This window comes from Crinia signifera, chromosome 11, assembly GCF_055691185.1.
Source record: "Crinia signifera chromosome 11, ASM5569118v1, whole genome shotgun sequence".
Taxonomy (NCBI): Eukaryota; Metazoa; Chordata; class Amphibia; order Anura; family Myobatrachidae; genus Crinia; species Crinia signifera.
In genome coordinates, this window is record NC_139227.1 from 112,509,387 (window position 1) to 112,526,217 (window position 16,831).

The window sequence follows — 16,831 nt, forward strand, 5'->3', positions numbered from 1 at the left end:
GGCTGCTAAACTAACTAAAGTACTGGTCAGGGCGCCCGAACCACGGACCTTCAGTTATCGTTTACAACATAATGTAACCTCTTTTTGTTATAATCTCTTCAGGTTTTTCCCACTGCAGCCTATGTCACCTCATGGCCTCAGATAGGGAGACAGAGAAGGACTGGTACCACATACTGGGAGCACACCCATCTGACAGCCAAGCGGAGCTGAAACAGAAGTACCAAAGGCTGGCTCTACTAGTGAGTACATTTCCCATATTCTGTTACATGAGATACAGTATCAGGGTAATGCTCAGACATTCTGTGGTGATGATCAGCTCAGAGACCCCAGAGTATATTAGACCATCTATTCTCTATAGCGGTAATATCCCCCTCTGATCGCATCCTGCTCTCTAGTCAGTTTAGGGGAGGGTGACCATGAACCTTATCTTGTGACTGTCAGACGGAAGCTGTGCTGGATGTTTGTGTGTAAATAGGGGGTGATTTTAATTAGCTTGGTAAGCTACAAAGCTTCCAGGTTACCGAACAACTGTGTCGCCGCCCCGCCGAATCCCCTCGCAACCACACGAGGGTATATGTAGCGAAGACACATCCGCTCGCATGCCTACGCTGTAGGAGAAAGGATTCGATGATCGCTGACCATCGAATCATTTCTCCTGATTTTGCAAATATCTCAACTGACTTAAATTAGCGGCTGCCGGGACAAAGATAGGGCGGGCAGCTGATGACGTGTGACGTCAGCCGCCTGCTCCCAGCATGCATCGGCCCACCCGCATAACCATGGGAACACCCATAAAACTCTGGCCGTTCCCATGGCCCAGTGCCGCCACGTCCCTCCCCCACTTCTGCAAACTGCCCAGCGAGTTGGCAAATCGCCACGGATTTTCGCGCAAACCCGACCATCGGGGCAGGGGCCAAATTTGGATGACTATGAGTGTTCCAGAATCGGCCCTATAGTGTGTGTGTGTGTGTGTCACAGCTGGGTTGCTTTACATTAGAATAGTTATAATTGTATAATATGTAAGAGTTTGTACAGCCCTCGGCCTCCCAGAAACACACAAATGCTGATCACTCTTTACAAGATTTTCAACCTTTTTGAACCCGCGGCACACCACACAAGGTTATAAAATTGCCAAGGCACACCATCTGGTCCCCACAGGAAAAAGAAAACCCATTGGCTCCCATGTGAAAAAACAATCACACTGGTCCCCACAGGTAACAAATATAAAATGCATTGGCTTTCACATGAAAACAAGAGACACAATGAACAACTGTTGAACTGGTGGTGTTGGCTGTAAACTGGTGTGGACATCTCTAGATTTGGTGTCACACACTGGAGAAGACCTCAAGTCACACTAACGTGCCACGGCACAGCGGTTGACAAATTCTGCTCTACAGTGGGCAATCCCCCCCACACCCCCCCTCTGTTTATCAAACTTAAGTTGCACACTGTAAAATTAAATTACCCCTTAAACCAAGCAGGACAAATAACATGTTCTACAGAATGTTCTAACCCTCACTCAAATATACAGAGTTGGAGGAAGGGACTGGACTTGTGGGGGACAAGATCTATTGGTGCTGATTGAACGTTGCACACCCTTCTCATCTGCTTGTGAATGTGTCTGTCATCGCTATCAGTGTGTTTTTACACAGCCCTAACCTTAAGGTGCCCATACACGGTGCGATCCTTGTATGCCTTTTGGTCTAGATCACATCACATTGCACGGTGTATGGGCACCTTTAGTGCAAGTGATCCTTCTGACTTCAGAATGTTCACCTCGGAACAGACTGCAATTCGATCTCTATGAATACTTATCCTATGTGCTGTTACATCCACCCAGCCACAAATGAAGATGAGGATGTAGTCAGGTCAACATTTACAATGTCAACAGTGCAGTGTCAACAGTTATGATGTTGACATTTTTAAAATGAATGTTGATATTAAAGTTGGGGAGCTGAGGAGGGGGCAGAAGGGTGAGGAGGAGGTTATGGTTTGCGGGTTGGGGTTTAGGGTAAATGAATAGGATTAAAGATTGGGGAAGAATACGGCAACATGTGAGGTCTTCCCTGGAAGTGTTGGTCACATGACCGCCGGGACTCAGAAGCCGTGCTAGAGTCACTGCAACCGCTGCAGTCACAGGTTGTCTACATGATGAAGGTCAACATGGTCAATGTCAGCACCGCATCTAAATTATGCATGACTGGAATATCATACAATATATTATATTATATATATATATATATATATATATATATATATATATATATATATATATATATATATATATATATATATGCCTGCAGCCCCCTTCAAGGGACCCCACTTTTCTGCAGGTCCTAACACTATCGCTAAAAATGGCTACAATACACATAGCTATCACATCAATGTTTGATTCCAGGCATGATATGATAGCATGCCTGGAATCAAACATTGATGTGATAGCTATGTGTATTGTAGCCATTTTCAGCAATAGTGTTAGGACCTGCAGAAAAGTGGGGTCACGTGAAGGGGGCTGCAGGCTTAAATGCATTGATCAATTCATGAACCAAATCTCCACTATTTATTATCAGTTAATTTAGTGTGTGCAGAGCCCCTACAATGTCTGTTTAAACAATGTGGTCACAAGCCATAGGGCACCCCAAAACTAGGAAAGGTGAGTGCCGATGTTAAGTGTGTGTGTGTGTGTGTGTGTGTGTGTATATATATATATATATCTATCCCCATGATTCGTTATTGCAGAGGATATTTATATAACAATTCTAACCTATATAATGCATTGTACAGGGTTAGTGAGTACCAGGGCATGCTGATAGTTGTAGTGCAGCTGGGAGAAGCATACTATAAGGCGATGGGAATTGCCGTTTGTCTCCTAATAATGTGACTTTCTAATTGGGATCCCGTCAGTGTTTTCATGGAATGTATAAGGCAGACATAGAATAATAGTGATGACCATGTCCTCATGACAGGGCAGCCCCCCCCCTCTGTTCCCGGGAATGTTCCTGTCCGGCATAACAGTAGTTCCCTCGGTTCTTCGCTGGAGATTTGGAGAAGGGAAGCAGATACACTGGATGCTCATCTTCCATTTGACATGTGTGGAGAATCGCTAAAGAATGGCCAGTCCCCGGGATGTCTGATATGCATATGCAAATCAGCTCTCATGTTCTGTTTCCCACTGGCAAATTAGATGAGAACCTAGACACAGCCCGGTTCCTGTCAGATGTCACTTGTTGGAGACTGGCGCGTCCATACCTACCCCATCTCTGACTTGGTGCCAGTCACTGCATATGAGCAGGATCAGAGGAGGAAAGCCAACTGGCATCTTGGAGGAATTCACTGGTGGTGTACTGTAGAGGCCCCAACCAGCCTGTACACCTCAGACCCTGCACTCCCTATTGTAACGTATACGAGTACCAGCTGAGGTTCCCGCCATGGCCCGGGTTTGATTGTGCGATTGTTCTAACTTTATCCTGTCTGTGGTGGGCTCCCTGATCTAACCGCATTTTTTTTTTTAAACCCAATGTCCTCTATCCCCCTTATGTTCTGCAACTTCGCCATATCTTGCATCCCTGACCCACTTTGTAGTGGCCGGACCCCTTTTATTGGGCCAGCGGTATCAGGATTGCGGTTGTTAGTTGGTGTGAACCTAATCTGGACCCAATCCATGTCCTCCAACCCTTTCTGTGTTATGCAACTTTGCCATATGTTGGTGTCAATTTCTTCAGGCATTTAAAAGTTATGCTGCCTGCTTAAATACTCTGTGCTGCTGTCTCAGCCCTAAGGGTGCCAGGGGTGTATTACCCCCACAGGGTTTGCTACAGGCATTCCGGAGTTACGCTGGTATACATACACACAGACGGAGCCGCTCGTAAGGGGACGTGCCGGTCCCCGATAATCACCCCCACTTCCCCGCACCTCCTCCCCCCCAACCCTGCCTGTCTCCCTGAAGCAGAGACTGGCCAGGTTTGTGTCCCCCACTGCCCAGAAAACTGGGACGCACGTGCGAGGGAGATGCTCGCGCTTCCCAGTCAGATGGAGCACCTCTCTGGTGATTCTGGCGACCGCTCCATCTGTACATACAGACACACACACACACACATACATACATCCTTTTTATACACACACACACACACACACACACACACATACATCCTTTTTTATATACCGTATTAGAAGTTACTGGTGAGTCTGTGACCATAATAAATGCAAATATGTAGACTGATGGAATGACATCACAGCTCACAGATAATCAATGACCTCACATAATATAAGCACAATGAAATCAGAACTCGCTGCTGATATAGATATTATACACAGTCTTTTATACAAATATTACTGTCACGTGCACATGATAAAGGAGAACATTCTTCCTGCTGCAGACATTGCCACGATTAAACATCCTATAGAACTCTGGCAGTGGTTCCCAAAGTCAGTCCTCAAGGCACTTTACCAGTCCAGGGCGAAGGATATCCTGATTAAGAACAGCTGGCTTAATCAGATCTTCAGTTAATTGAAGCATAGTTACCCCTAAAACCTGGATTGTTAGCATGTGTTGGGGTCCGAGTTTGGGAAACCCCGCGTCAGGGTGTTTGAATGCATTTCAGGTGGGAGTATAATTCCGCTCGTTAGAATGTACGCTGCCAGCACTGAGTCCTTGCAGTGTTATTAGTCCAGATTCAGGTGGGAGTTTAATTACGCTCGTTAGTATGTATGCTGCCAGCACTGTGTCATTGCGGTGATATTAGTCCAGATTCAGGTGGGAGTATAATTCTGCTTGTTAGTATGTACGCTGCTAGCACTGTGTCATTGCGGTGTTATTAGTCCAGATTCAGGTGGGAGTATAATTCCGCTCGTTAGTATGTACGCTGCTAGCACTGTGTCATTGCGGTGTTATTAGTCCAGATTCAGGTGGGAGTATAATTCCGCTCGCTAGTATGTACGCTACCAGCACTGTGTCATTGCGGTGTTATTAATCCAGATTCAGGTGGGAGTATAATTCTGCTTCTTAGTATGTACGCTGCTAGCACTGTGTCATTGCGGTGTTATTAATCCAGATTCAGGTGGGAGTATAATTCCGCTCGTTAGTATGTACGCTGCCAGCACTGTGTCATTGCGGTGTTATTAATCCAGATTCAGGTGGGAGTATAATTCTGCTTGTTAGTATGTACGCTGCTAGCATTGTGTCATTGCGGTGTTATTAGTCCAGATTCAGGTGGGAGTATAATTCCGCTCGTTAGTATGTACGCTGCTAGCACTGTGTCATTGCGATGTTATTAGTCCAGATTCAGGTGGGAGTATAATTCTGCTTGTTAGTATGTACGCTGCTAGCACTGTGTCATTGCGGTGTTATTAGTCCAGATTCAGGTGGGAGTATAATTCCGCTTGTTAGTATGTACGCTGCCAGCACTGTGTCATTGCGGTGTTATTAGTCCAGATTCAGGTGGGAGTATAATTCCGCTTGTTAGTATGTACGCTGCCAGCACTGTGTCATTGCGGTGTTATTAGTCCAGATTCAGGTGGGAGTATAATTCCGCTCGTTAGTATGTACGCTGCTAGCACTGTGTCATTGCGGTGTTATTATTCCAGATTCAGATGGGAGTATAATTCCGCTCGTTAGTATGTACGCTGCCAGCACTGTGTCATTGCGGTGTTATTAGTCCAGATTCAGGTAAGAGTATAATTCTGCTCGTTAGTATGTACGCTGCTAGCACTGTGTCATTGCGGTGTTATTAGTCCAGATTCAGGTGGGAGTATAATTCCGCTTGTTAGTATGTACGCTGCTAGCACTGTGTCATTGCGGTGTTATTAGTCCAGATTCAGGTGGGAGTATAATTACGCTCGTTAGTATGTACGCTGCCAGCACTGTGTCATTGCGGTGTTATTAGTCCAGATTCAGGTGGGAGTATAATTACGCTCGTTAGTATGTACGCTGCCAGCACTGTGTCATTGCGGTGTTATTAGTCCAGATTCAGGTGGGAGTATAATTACGCTCGTTAGTATGTACGCTGCCAGCACTGTGTTATTGCGGTGTTATTAGTCCAGATTCAGGTGAGAGTATAATTCCGCTCGTTGGTATGTACGCTGCTAGCACTGTGTCATTGCGGTGTTATTAGTCCAGATTCAGGTGGGAGTATAATTCCGCTCGTTAGTATGTAGGCTGCTACCACTGTGTCATTGCGGTGTTATTAGTCCAGATTCAGGTGGGAGTATAATTCCGCTCGTTAGTATGTACGCTGCTAGCACTGTGTCATTGCGGTGTTATTAGTCCAGATTCAGGTGGGAGTATAATTCCGCTCGTTAGTATGTACGCTGCCAGCACTGTGTCATTGCGGTGTTATTAGTCCAGATTCAGGTGGGAGTATAATTCCGCTCGTTAGTATGTACGCTGCCAGCACTGTGTCATTGTGGTGATATTAGTCCAGATTCAGGTGGGAGTATAATTCCGCTCGTTAGTATGTACGCTGCTAGCACTGTGTCATTGCGGTGTTATTAGTCCAGATTCAGGTGGGAGTATAATTCCGCTCGTTAGTATGTACGCTGCCAGCACTGTGTCATTGCGGTGTTATTAGTCCAGATTCAGGTGGGAGTATAATTCCGCTCGTTAGTATGTACGCTGCCAGCACTGTGTCATTGCGGTGTTATTAGTCCAGATTCAGGTGGGAGTATAATTCCGCTCGTTAGTATGTACGCTGCCAGCACTGTGTCATTGCGGTGTTATTAGTCCAGATTCAGGTGGGAGTATAATTCCGCTCGTTAGTATGTACGCTGCTAGCACTGTGTCATTGCGGTGTTATTAGTCCAGATTCAGGTGGGAGTATAATTCCGCTCGTTAGTATGTACGCTGCCAGCACTGTGTCATTGCGGTGTTATTAGTCCAGATTCAGGTGGGAGTATAATTCCGCTCGTTAGTATGTACGCTGCCAGCACTGTGTCATTGCGGTGTTATTAGTCCAGATTCAGGTGGGAGTATAATTCCGCTCGTTAGTATGTACGCTGCTAGCACTGTGTCATTGCGGGGTTATTAGTCCAGATTCAGGTGGGAGTATAATTACGCTCGTTAGTATGTACGCTGCCAGCACTGTGTCATTGCGGTGGTATTAGTCCAGATTCAGGTGGGAGTATAATTCCGCTCGTTAGTATGTACGCTGCTAGCACTGTGTCGTTGCGGTGTTATTAGTCCAGATTCAGGTAGGAGTATAATTCTGCTCGTTAGTATGTACGCTGCTAGCGCTGTGTCATTGCGGTGTTATTAGTCCAGATTCATGTGATGAGCAGGAGTGAGATAAATACAAGGGAGGAGAAGTATGTAAATAATGTGGGGGTAGTTGTGCCCCAATGTCAAATAAAAGGCTTGGTGTACATGAGTGACCCCAACCTCTTTACCCTTAAGGAGACACTAAAAAACCTTTATATACCAAGGACTCCTAACCCTATATAAATGTATAAAAGTTTATAAAGAACCACGGAACAATATTCTAGAATCTAACAGTAACATAAGCTAGCTTTATATATCAATATATGTTCTCCCTATTTTTCTATTTATTTATTTGACCCTTTTCCCCATTACACTCTATCTCTCTCTCCTCCAATGCCTTGTCCCCTCCCTCCGTTTCTTGCTCCCTCCCCCTCTATTGTTTCTTGCTCTCCACTTTCCCTCTCTTTACTGACCCTCTGTTTCTTGCCGCTCCCCCCTCTATTGTCCCTATAGAGGCTTGCTCTCTACCCCCGTCTTCTGTGTCTCTTTATCTTGCTCTCCACCCTCCCTCTCTTTACTCTCCCTCTGTTTCTTGCTCCCGCCCCTCTCTATTGTCCCTATGTATCTTGCTGACGCACCTAATTTTCACAATTCAGCACCACCACCTCATTGGACCGGTGTCTCCTCTACCAGACACTAGATTGCGTTTGTAAACTTTGCCAAGTGCTAGCGTCATTATTTTGTGGGGCTAATAGACACAATGTTGCTTTATTGAGTCCCGCCCCCTCCATACGGCACCCCAATTCCCTAAATGATCTCCTCATCCTGCCCGCTCCGCTAGAAAGCAGGTGATCAGGCCACTCTTCCGTAGGCGTGGGTGAAAATAATCGGGCGTCTCCTGGCACTTGCAGGAAAGAAGGCAAATCTGATGATCCCAGTGCGATTTAGTACCCATGTGACCGGATTTTTATGAATGCCTGAGTTCGATGGCTGTGCAGGCTGTGGGATTAGAAGATCCACAGGTATAACTAATTATATCAGTTGCAGTTCGGTGTGGAGACCTGGAAAACAGGAACTGTTGGTGGAGCTTGAGGTCCGAGGTTGGGAACCACTACCCTACACCCCATTTTTTGTTTTCCTCCGCTGAAGTTAGATGTCCCGTTTCTGCTTGCTGATCCTTACCTGTGTGACGCTGTATCCAAAAATTGATCTCATTAACAACACGGAGTGTCAGTATTTTGTCTGAGGCCTAGCCTGGTGAAAACGTAAATTAGGAATAAATAGGCGCTTGAGTAGCGGTGGCAGCTAGCCAAATCTCTATGGAAATGAGGTGCCTGGCGTGTTAGGAAGTGGATATGAATTTACATTATTTCAAGTGATGAATGCTGAGACAATTGTTGCAGAGACAATAACTCTATGAAACTAATTCAGAGCCATTGTGCGACCCTATCACTATGAATTTTTCTTCGCCCATTTTATATCTGCTTGAATTTTTGGGTCAGCGCAGATGGGTTTAGGAATTCGCCTGCATCTGTTGTGTGTATGGAAATTACTGTTTACAGACACGAGACCTGTAAAACGAGGGGGAAAAGTGCTTTTGTGTTTGTGTAGGGGTTTTTTTTTATTGTTTTTTTTATCATTTTTGTTTTATATTAATATTCTTATTTTCCAAATGCAGACAGATAATGATTGTGAAAATAATACAGATGCCTCTTTGAAGGGACGTGAAATATGTGTGATAGGTCTGTCATTCAGTTTTCTGCGTAATGTGGGCAACAGGTTGCATACAGATTGAGCAGCATTTATTGCAATGGACTGGGCTTCTTATCCTAGTATTATTTACAATTCAATTGGATATCCCAAACTTTTCATTAGTAACTAATGCTCCATTCACATGGTTCGATGTGGTCTATTTTTCTATTCGATTTTGTTTATATAAGCAAAAAAAACGAACGCTTTAATTTCATTTCGTTGCTTCGATCCCGATCCGCGGCATTGAAATCAAAAAGAAAAATAGACTGTGCAGGCGATAATATAAAGTACAGATCTGTACAATATATAGACCAGATTGAATGCGTTTGCCATACCGTGAGATTAATACCCCTTTCACACCAGCCTAAATTCCCGGGTTGAGTCCGAGAACAACCCGGGACTAGCTCTGGTGTGAAAGGTTCCAGGGACAAATTCCCTGGTTAATTTGCCGGCAATTCAACCCTGCTAGGTAGCAGGGTTGCTCCCGGGTCCTTCCAGGGTTACTGGCTGGTGTGAAAGGTGCAGGGACATGTCCCTGCTTCCCGTGTTGCCTCTGCTAGTGCTGATTTGCTAGCAGGGCAACTTCCTGTTGTGGTGGACACTCACAGACACGCACAGAGACAGCATACAGCGTGCAGGGAGACACTGTGCATGTTCTGGAACACCACAGACCCCAGAAGTTCATTTTAACCCCTGAAAGCCTGCAATGTGTGCCATGTCTTGGACAAATGAGGAGGTGAGAGAGCTATTTAATCATTAGAGGTGAAGATGCTTTCATATGCCTATTAATTTGTTTTATACAAGTAAACAAAGGCTGAAGCACTACAAATGTTTTGTGTCTTAATTATTAATAATCAATAATCTAATGTGAGTCTAAAAAACGCCATTTTCAATGCTATTCTCATAGAAATGTAGGGTCATCCTGGGTTCGGCGTGAAAGCTGCCGACCCGGGAATGTCCCTGCTTGTCCCGGGAATGTAATTCCCGGGTTTGTCTCTGCATTTCTGGTGTGAAAGGGGTATAAGGCAATCCCAATGTGTGTCCATCCCTTTAATCTGAGATCTTTCTCAAGACAAAAGGGTACAATTCTCCTCTTAGTCATTCGCCCCACCATTCAAGTCCAGGTTTCAAGGATATCCAAACTTGAGCACAGGTGACTAAAGTACACATTTATCAAGCTGTATGTCTGGCTATTTTCCCGAAAACACCCATTTATGGTGGTTAGCTGCTCATTTTAGATATCGCCTGCATGTATGAAAGATAGACTAAAAACGCACGCAATTTCACCTGAAAATGGGTGGAAAAATGAGGGTTGGCGGCAAATACACGATCCACAGGTTTTTAGGCAGTGCTAGATTTTTCGCCTAGGTGAATAATAGGCTCCAATAAATACGCCTAAAGCCTGTATGTCCAGATCTGTTGTATTATGGTTAATGCTTTATACTTATTAACATTAGCTAACACTGTAACTTCTTTCTATTGTGGTGCATGGGGCGTTTGGCCAGTGCTCATCTGGGAGGTTACCGTGAAAATATGGGAAAACAGGAGATAAACAATGGATAAAATGCTCAGATCATGGTAGCTGTGGCGTAAGTAATGGAGTCGTTTGAGAAAGGGCATTTGGCTTCCCGAAACGTCCCTATATATTTCAGATGCTGTAAATAAACAGTTTGATGTTTGAATTACAGCTAAGGGCGGTATTCCATCCCGTCCGATATTTCCAATAGGCAGAAATATTGTCCGTTTTCTAAAAGAATTGGTTGAATTTACATTAGACCTATTCAATACCAGGTCCGTTTTTCAGACTGTCAGAAAGCCTGTTAAACAGTGAAATCTGACAAGGATTTCACAGCCCAGCGGCAGTTTTCGACAATGCATGTTCGACGTGCGTGTTAAGCGACACCCGATATCGTTTAGTGGGGTCGCACAATATCAGGCGGCCGTGGACGATTTTGTTAACTATAACGGGGCAGCACGGATGGTGTAATGATTAGTATTACTGCCTCACGGCACTGAGATCATGGGTTCAATTCCCATCCGGGTTTTATCCGGATACTCCAGTTTCCTCCCACATTCCCAAAAATATACTGGTAGGTTAATTGGCGCTGCGAAATGTGTCCATTCACAATATAGATATAATATTTAACATTAATAATATGTATAGATTTTTCTTTCTCTTTAAATTCAATAAAGCATTGAACTCCATAAAATGTAGCCAATGTATTTGTAACACCTTCTTTGGGGTTGAAAACAAAAACGGCAACAGAACAGTAAAAGGCTAAATATTTCCGAAAACTAACAAACAGCTTGGCTCCGTAGCGTAAACAAAACACTGTGCCAGGAAATCTGCTCAGACAGACACGTCTGCAATGTTTGTGACTCTGTCCTGTAGGAGGCATTAGGTGGCAGTAGTGTGCTGCACTTTACCGTCCCCACAGTTTCCTCCTCAGATTATATTTTGTCCTAGATCTGCTGCAGTAACACACTGCACCCCCCCACTTCCCAAAGCTCATCTTTGAAATTCTCTATATTTGCAGTTACTTTCTTTATAACATTTACTTTTTGCCTTTGTGCTATTTGTATTTTATTATACAGAAAATAAGTTCCGTGTGTTTATTCAGTTTGTTGTCCGTTGTCTGGATTGTCGCTCCGTTGGCCTGAGGCTCAAATGCTAAATTACATCTTTTACTTGTAAATGGAGATTCAACTATTAAGGTTCCAATAGAGGTGACAGTGTGCTGCTAATTGCAATTGGTGCTCGCTGGGCTAATTTCATTTACTATTAGACAAAGCATAATTACTGCAGAATGCGTGTAACGATTGTGGTTTCTGTGGAAGGGACTGACTGCTATATAGCTGTTTTAATTGTAATTTGTCTTGTTAGTGCCAGACCTAAGCGCAGCAGACATTGCAGAATCTGGGAATTGTTTTAGCAAGTAAATGGGAGAGGAGTGGGGGGAGGCTTTGTAGTTGCTAGTAGTTACCACCTCCAATACTACAACAGATCTGTTCTGGTATTGGAGATGGTAACTACAAGCAACCACATCTCCCATTTAATTCTCCGATCTTATCTCCCTATACACTACCTTCTGCTCTCTTCGCTCCACTAAAGTATGCCACCTTTCCTGCCAACTGATGACTTTCTCCCACTCCTGCCTCCAAGACTTTTCATTTCCTGCTCACTACCTCTGGAATTCTCTACCTCTCCCTATCAGATTCTACGCCTCTGTACAAGACTTTAAACAAACTCTCAAGACCCTCTTCTTCACCAAACCCAGCCAACTGTCATCCTAACTCACTATAAGCACTCACAAGCATGGCCCGCTTCCCTTATGTGCCCTCCCTTCTGTTACTTAAACCATCTTTTTATCCATATTCCCTTCAACCGCATCTACTCTCTCGTTTTTATGCCACCTTAATACTTATTTCAGTAACGGCTGATGATGCAGATGTTTTTATACCCTGTACTTGTCCTATACTATCTTGAAATGTCACTGTTTCCTTGTTTTACTTATTTGTTTGTGACTCATTTGAATGGGAGTTTTGACATCTCTTTCCTGCCCGCGTTACCAAAACTCCCATTCAAATCAATGGGTGGCTGCTGATTGTCTCTCTCAGCTAATGGCCAACCATTCATTTCAACATTTAACTTCTCCGGCAACTCCTTTAACTTCTCGGCTGAGATATAGGGAGCGGATGAGTTGTATCGGAGACAGGTGTCATTGGTAGACATGAATGAACACAAGTGAGAAGAGATGTGGGTATAGATGTTAGGTGAGTAAGAGCTGTTATTCAAATGCAAGAAGAAGGCTGTGAGAACAGGAGGGAAGAGGGTCCTGCTCCAAGGAGCTTACAGTCTAGAGCAGTGTTTTTCAACCACTGTGCTGTATCACACTAGTGTGCCTTGAGCTGTTCTCAAGTGTGCCCCCAGATCTAGAGATGCCCAAACCAGTTTACAGACACCACCAGTTCAACTGTTATTTACTGGTCTCTTCTTTTCATGTATAGAGACAATGTATTTTATTTTTGTTACCTGTGTGATTGTTTTTTATATGGGGCCAATAATTTTTTTTTCCCTGTGGGGGCCAATTTGTTTTGCCCTGTGGGGATCTCATGTTGTGCCTTGGCAAATGTAAAATAGGTACTTGTGTAGTTTCACGGCGCCAGCATGGCCGCACGCTACTTCCGGGTCTGTGTCCCCTTGCGGGGTTGCTGCGCTCGCCCATGCTTCGGGCTCGGTGGCTCGCTACGCTCACCACACTATCTAATATCAACTCCATGCCAACATGGATAGTGGGGGTATTAACTATCCACGTTGGCATGGAGTTTATTTTAGAAAGTGTGGCGAGCGTGAGGGGACGCCGACCCGGAAGTAGCGCCATGCTGGCGCCGTGAAACTACACAAGAACCGTAAAATATTAGTGTGCCGTAAGGTAAAAAGGTTGAAAATCGCTGGTCTAGAGGGAAGGAAACCTATAACCCTATATTAAGCAGAATTATCCACAGGCACGTCTTCAGTGACTTCAAAAAGATCCTACAGACTAAAGCTCTAAGCTAGGGGCGGGTAATAAGTGGCCTGTAACTATTGATAAACTACACATCCCAGCATGCCCTGCAGCATGTCCCCGCTCTACCTCACACAGCATGCTAAGTATAATGTGGGCTTTCACCTCATCCTGTAACATTTTTAGGGCCTTCGTCCGTTCCGCTTCGGGGACGCTTGTACACATGTAAGTACAGTTGACGTTCCAGAACAATCGTTGCACTAACGTTATCCAGAGAAAACAAATTCCTGGAAGCGTTGACAGAACATGCTACCTAATTAGCAGCTGATGATCCATGGCCACCACAAAGCAAAAGCTTCATAGCTGCAGGCTATCGGCTCCTACAAGACCTCTTTACATAACAGTAGGCTCAACACCGTTCAATGGGGAAACTGGAGCATATCTGCATGTACTGGGACAGAAGGAGCCTATGGAGCAACAAGTTGGGGTTCCCCGTATCCTGGTGTGATAAAGTAAAGTGTTTACACTGACACAATAAGATACCGGACTGTGTCTCTTCAGCTGCAGGGTTTATATTTGATCAATAGGCTTATCCCCCTTGTCCTGTTACACTCAGTGTTGGTACGCAGAGACCACACTAATGTTTGCGTTCTGTGCAATTGATCCAAGATGAAGAGTTGTTCTACAAAACAGTTCTATGTAACGTATGTCTTCAAGGTAGCAAAAGAAAGCATTGAACACTTCGCACAATGTATTTGTTATTTAACCCTATGAGTGCCGAGGGAATTTGTCAAAATAGGTGTGAAAATTGCCCAGCATACCTTTTGTATTCGTCACAACGACCGGTTTACCTTATAGGGTAAATATAATCTATTTATACACAACATTTTTTATTTGAATTGATATAACAAAAGTGAACACTGCTGGCATTTCTAGTGTATATGATAGAATAAGACTAAAACCATTATCTACAAGTTGAATACATGTATTTTCTTCTGTGGATATCTCATAGGCAAATGCAGAGGTTGGTGAGGGGGGATTCCGTTGTCCAGATGCCCCCGTCCCCACAGCCCCCCACCCTGTTTGGGGCATACCTGTCTTCTCTCCTGGAATAGCTGGAATGCTTACAAAAATCAGGTGGCACTCCTGACCCCACTGAAAAGTGTCCAAGTGTCCCCATTCACTCCCCTACCACCGCCCCCCAATCCCCCCCCCCCCCCGCGCGCAAGTTGGCAGGCCGCGACCCTCACTTTGCAATGTTAGTAATGTGTACATTTCATACCTGGGGGTGGGGCTATGGTGATGCAGTCTACACGCTCCCATACCACCCCCTTATTTAGAGTCCCACCCCCTGTTGAGCCAACCCTGTAACTACTTTATGTTACAAGCTACCTTTGCCTGCGGACTTGCTTCCTGACGATTCCCACAGATGTACAGTAGGAAAGTCTCTTGGTGAGCAGTGCAGAATTCAGGATAGCCCCTGGGCACCCTTTGCATTTTCCTATTCTCTAAATTAGAAGGTGAATAGAAAAAAATGCTCATTTGTATATTTGCAATGCAAGGGGTTTGCAAATACAATTTTTTTGGTATTCAGGGTAAATACTGGTTGTTTGTGCATGAAGCCCACCATTTCTGGAAAGCTGTATTTTTATACTACAATCTAGATTTGAGATTAGACACACCCATCTCATATGTAAATCTCTGCACATTTTAAATATGCCCCACTTACAGTGCAACATGGTTGTACCAAGTTAAACAGTTAAACCCTATATACATTAAGCGATATTACAAAGGATTTTGCTCATTTATATTATTGTGTAGTGTGTATGCTCATTTTCATCATTGTTATCAATGTTCTGCATTGTCTGTACATGCAGCTCATTTTTACTATATGGGCAATTTCAGCCTATATCACCGGGGATATGGTCGCCGAGCGACCATATTCCAGTGTGTACAGGACGACGGTCGCTAGGCGAACTCTCCCGCGACTAGGACAGTACTGGTGCTGGGGCATGCTACCTGTGACCAGCAGCTTTTTCCAGCAGTGAATCCAGCGACCATCGGGCCGATAAGCTATTTGGTCGCTGAGCGATGTATCGCTGACCGATATTAAGTCAAAATCGCTCAGCGACCACATCGCTCCGTGTGTATGGAGCGTTACACTTTTTAACAAAGCTGCAGGGCGGTTTCACATGTGAAGATTAAAAAAAAATGGAGTTTAAAGGTAAAATTGTGATGAATTTATGGGGTGTGGAGTCACTTACTGGCTGATGTGTACAGTAATGGCCATCATACCTGGTATTACAGACTAAATAGTGACACCTGGGGAGTAGTGAACGGTGTGTTGTAATTAGTATTTAACAAGCTGGTGACAACATTAACCACAATGGCACCAGAACCTTGAGGGCCGCCAACAGACAGGAAGTGGAGGGGAGCTGGCAGCCAATCGATTTGCTAGGATCCAGTGACATCACTCATGTACTGCGTGAATAATAATCACGAGATACTAGTCTAGTGAATTGCTGCAATCTAATGGCTATCTGTCCAGCCCCCCCCCCCCCCCCCCCCCAAATAGCTGCCTCCATTGTGTATAGGTGACAGGTCCAATTTAAGGTAAGAAAGGAAAACATGTCTTAAATTCACCACTTGCTTCTCTCTCTGCCCCCCCCCCCCCCCCACACACACACACACACTCCCCTAAAATACAGAGACAGAGTGGACCTAGATGGTCAGTAATCCCAAATCTGTGAAGCCAGAAAAAAAATCAATACTGATATTGTGTTGCTGTAATATTGTTTACAAGCAGAGTCCTGTAGTTAAAGGCTTAAAATAAAAAACAAATACAACTTTTTATATATACTGTTTTATCTAAAGGCTATAACAGGTTGTTATAATTATTATTAATTCCTCCCCACTGTGTAGATGAAATGTTCTGTATTATTGATTATTTTTCTCCCTTTCACGGGCAGTACCACCCGGACAAGCAGCGCAGGGACGAGGCAGCTGAACCAGGAACAGAGGGCGCACAGAGGTTTATTGAAATCAGTCAGGCGTGGCAGATTCTGGGGAACGAGCAGACAAAGCGCGCCTATGACCTGCAGCGGCGTGGTAGGTACTCGCAGGCAGTCCTGGCCTGGATTTTTCTGTGGGCTGACCAGCAGCACGCTCAGTCCTGCATGTGCCACTTATAGTTGGCCCAGCATTTCCTCTATACCAGACATACTAGAATACGTAAGATCAAAGCTCATTCATTAACCCCTGTTTGGCTGGAGCTCATTTACTTTACTATTTATGTAGGATACAGAATAGTCTAATATAATATACACAGTATTTGTGGCTTTATTTTTTGTAGGCTTTTAGAATTGCTGTTGTAAGTTATTGT

General features: G+C 44.5%; 1 protein-coding gene across 1 annotated transcript in view; it reads left to right on the top strand.

The window, feature by feature from the left end:
* Window positions 1-99: 99 nt before the first annotated feature.
* The window catches only part of DNAJC24 (DnaJ heat shock protein family (Hsp40) member C24), a 37,610-nt gene continuing 20,878 nt past the window's right edge, over window positions 100-16,831 (top strand). The window contains exons 1-2 of the mRNA XM_083164267.1: window positions 100-239; window positions 16,419-16,557. Coding sequence (XP_083020393.1) covers window positions 132-239; window positions 16,419-16,557 — 247 coding nt within the window. The 5' untranslated portion in view covers window positions 100-131. The remainder of the gene's footprint in view (window positions 240-16,418; window positions 16,558-16,831) is intronic.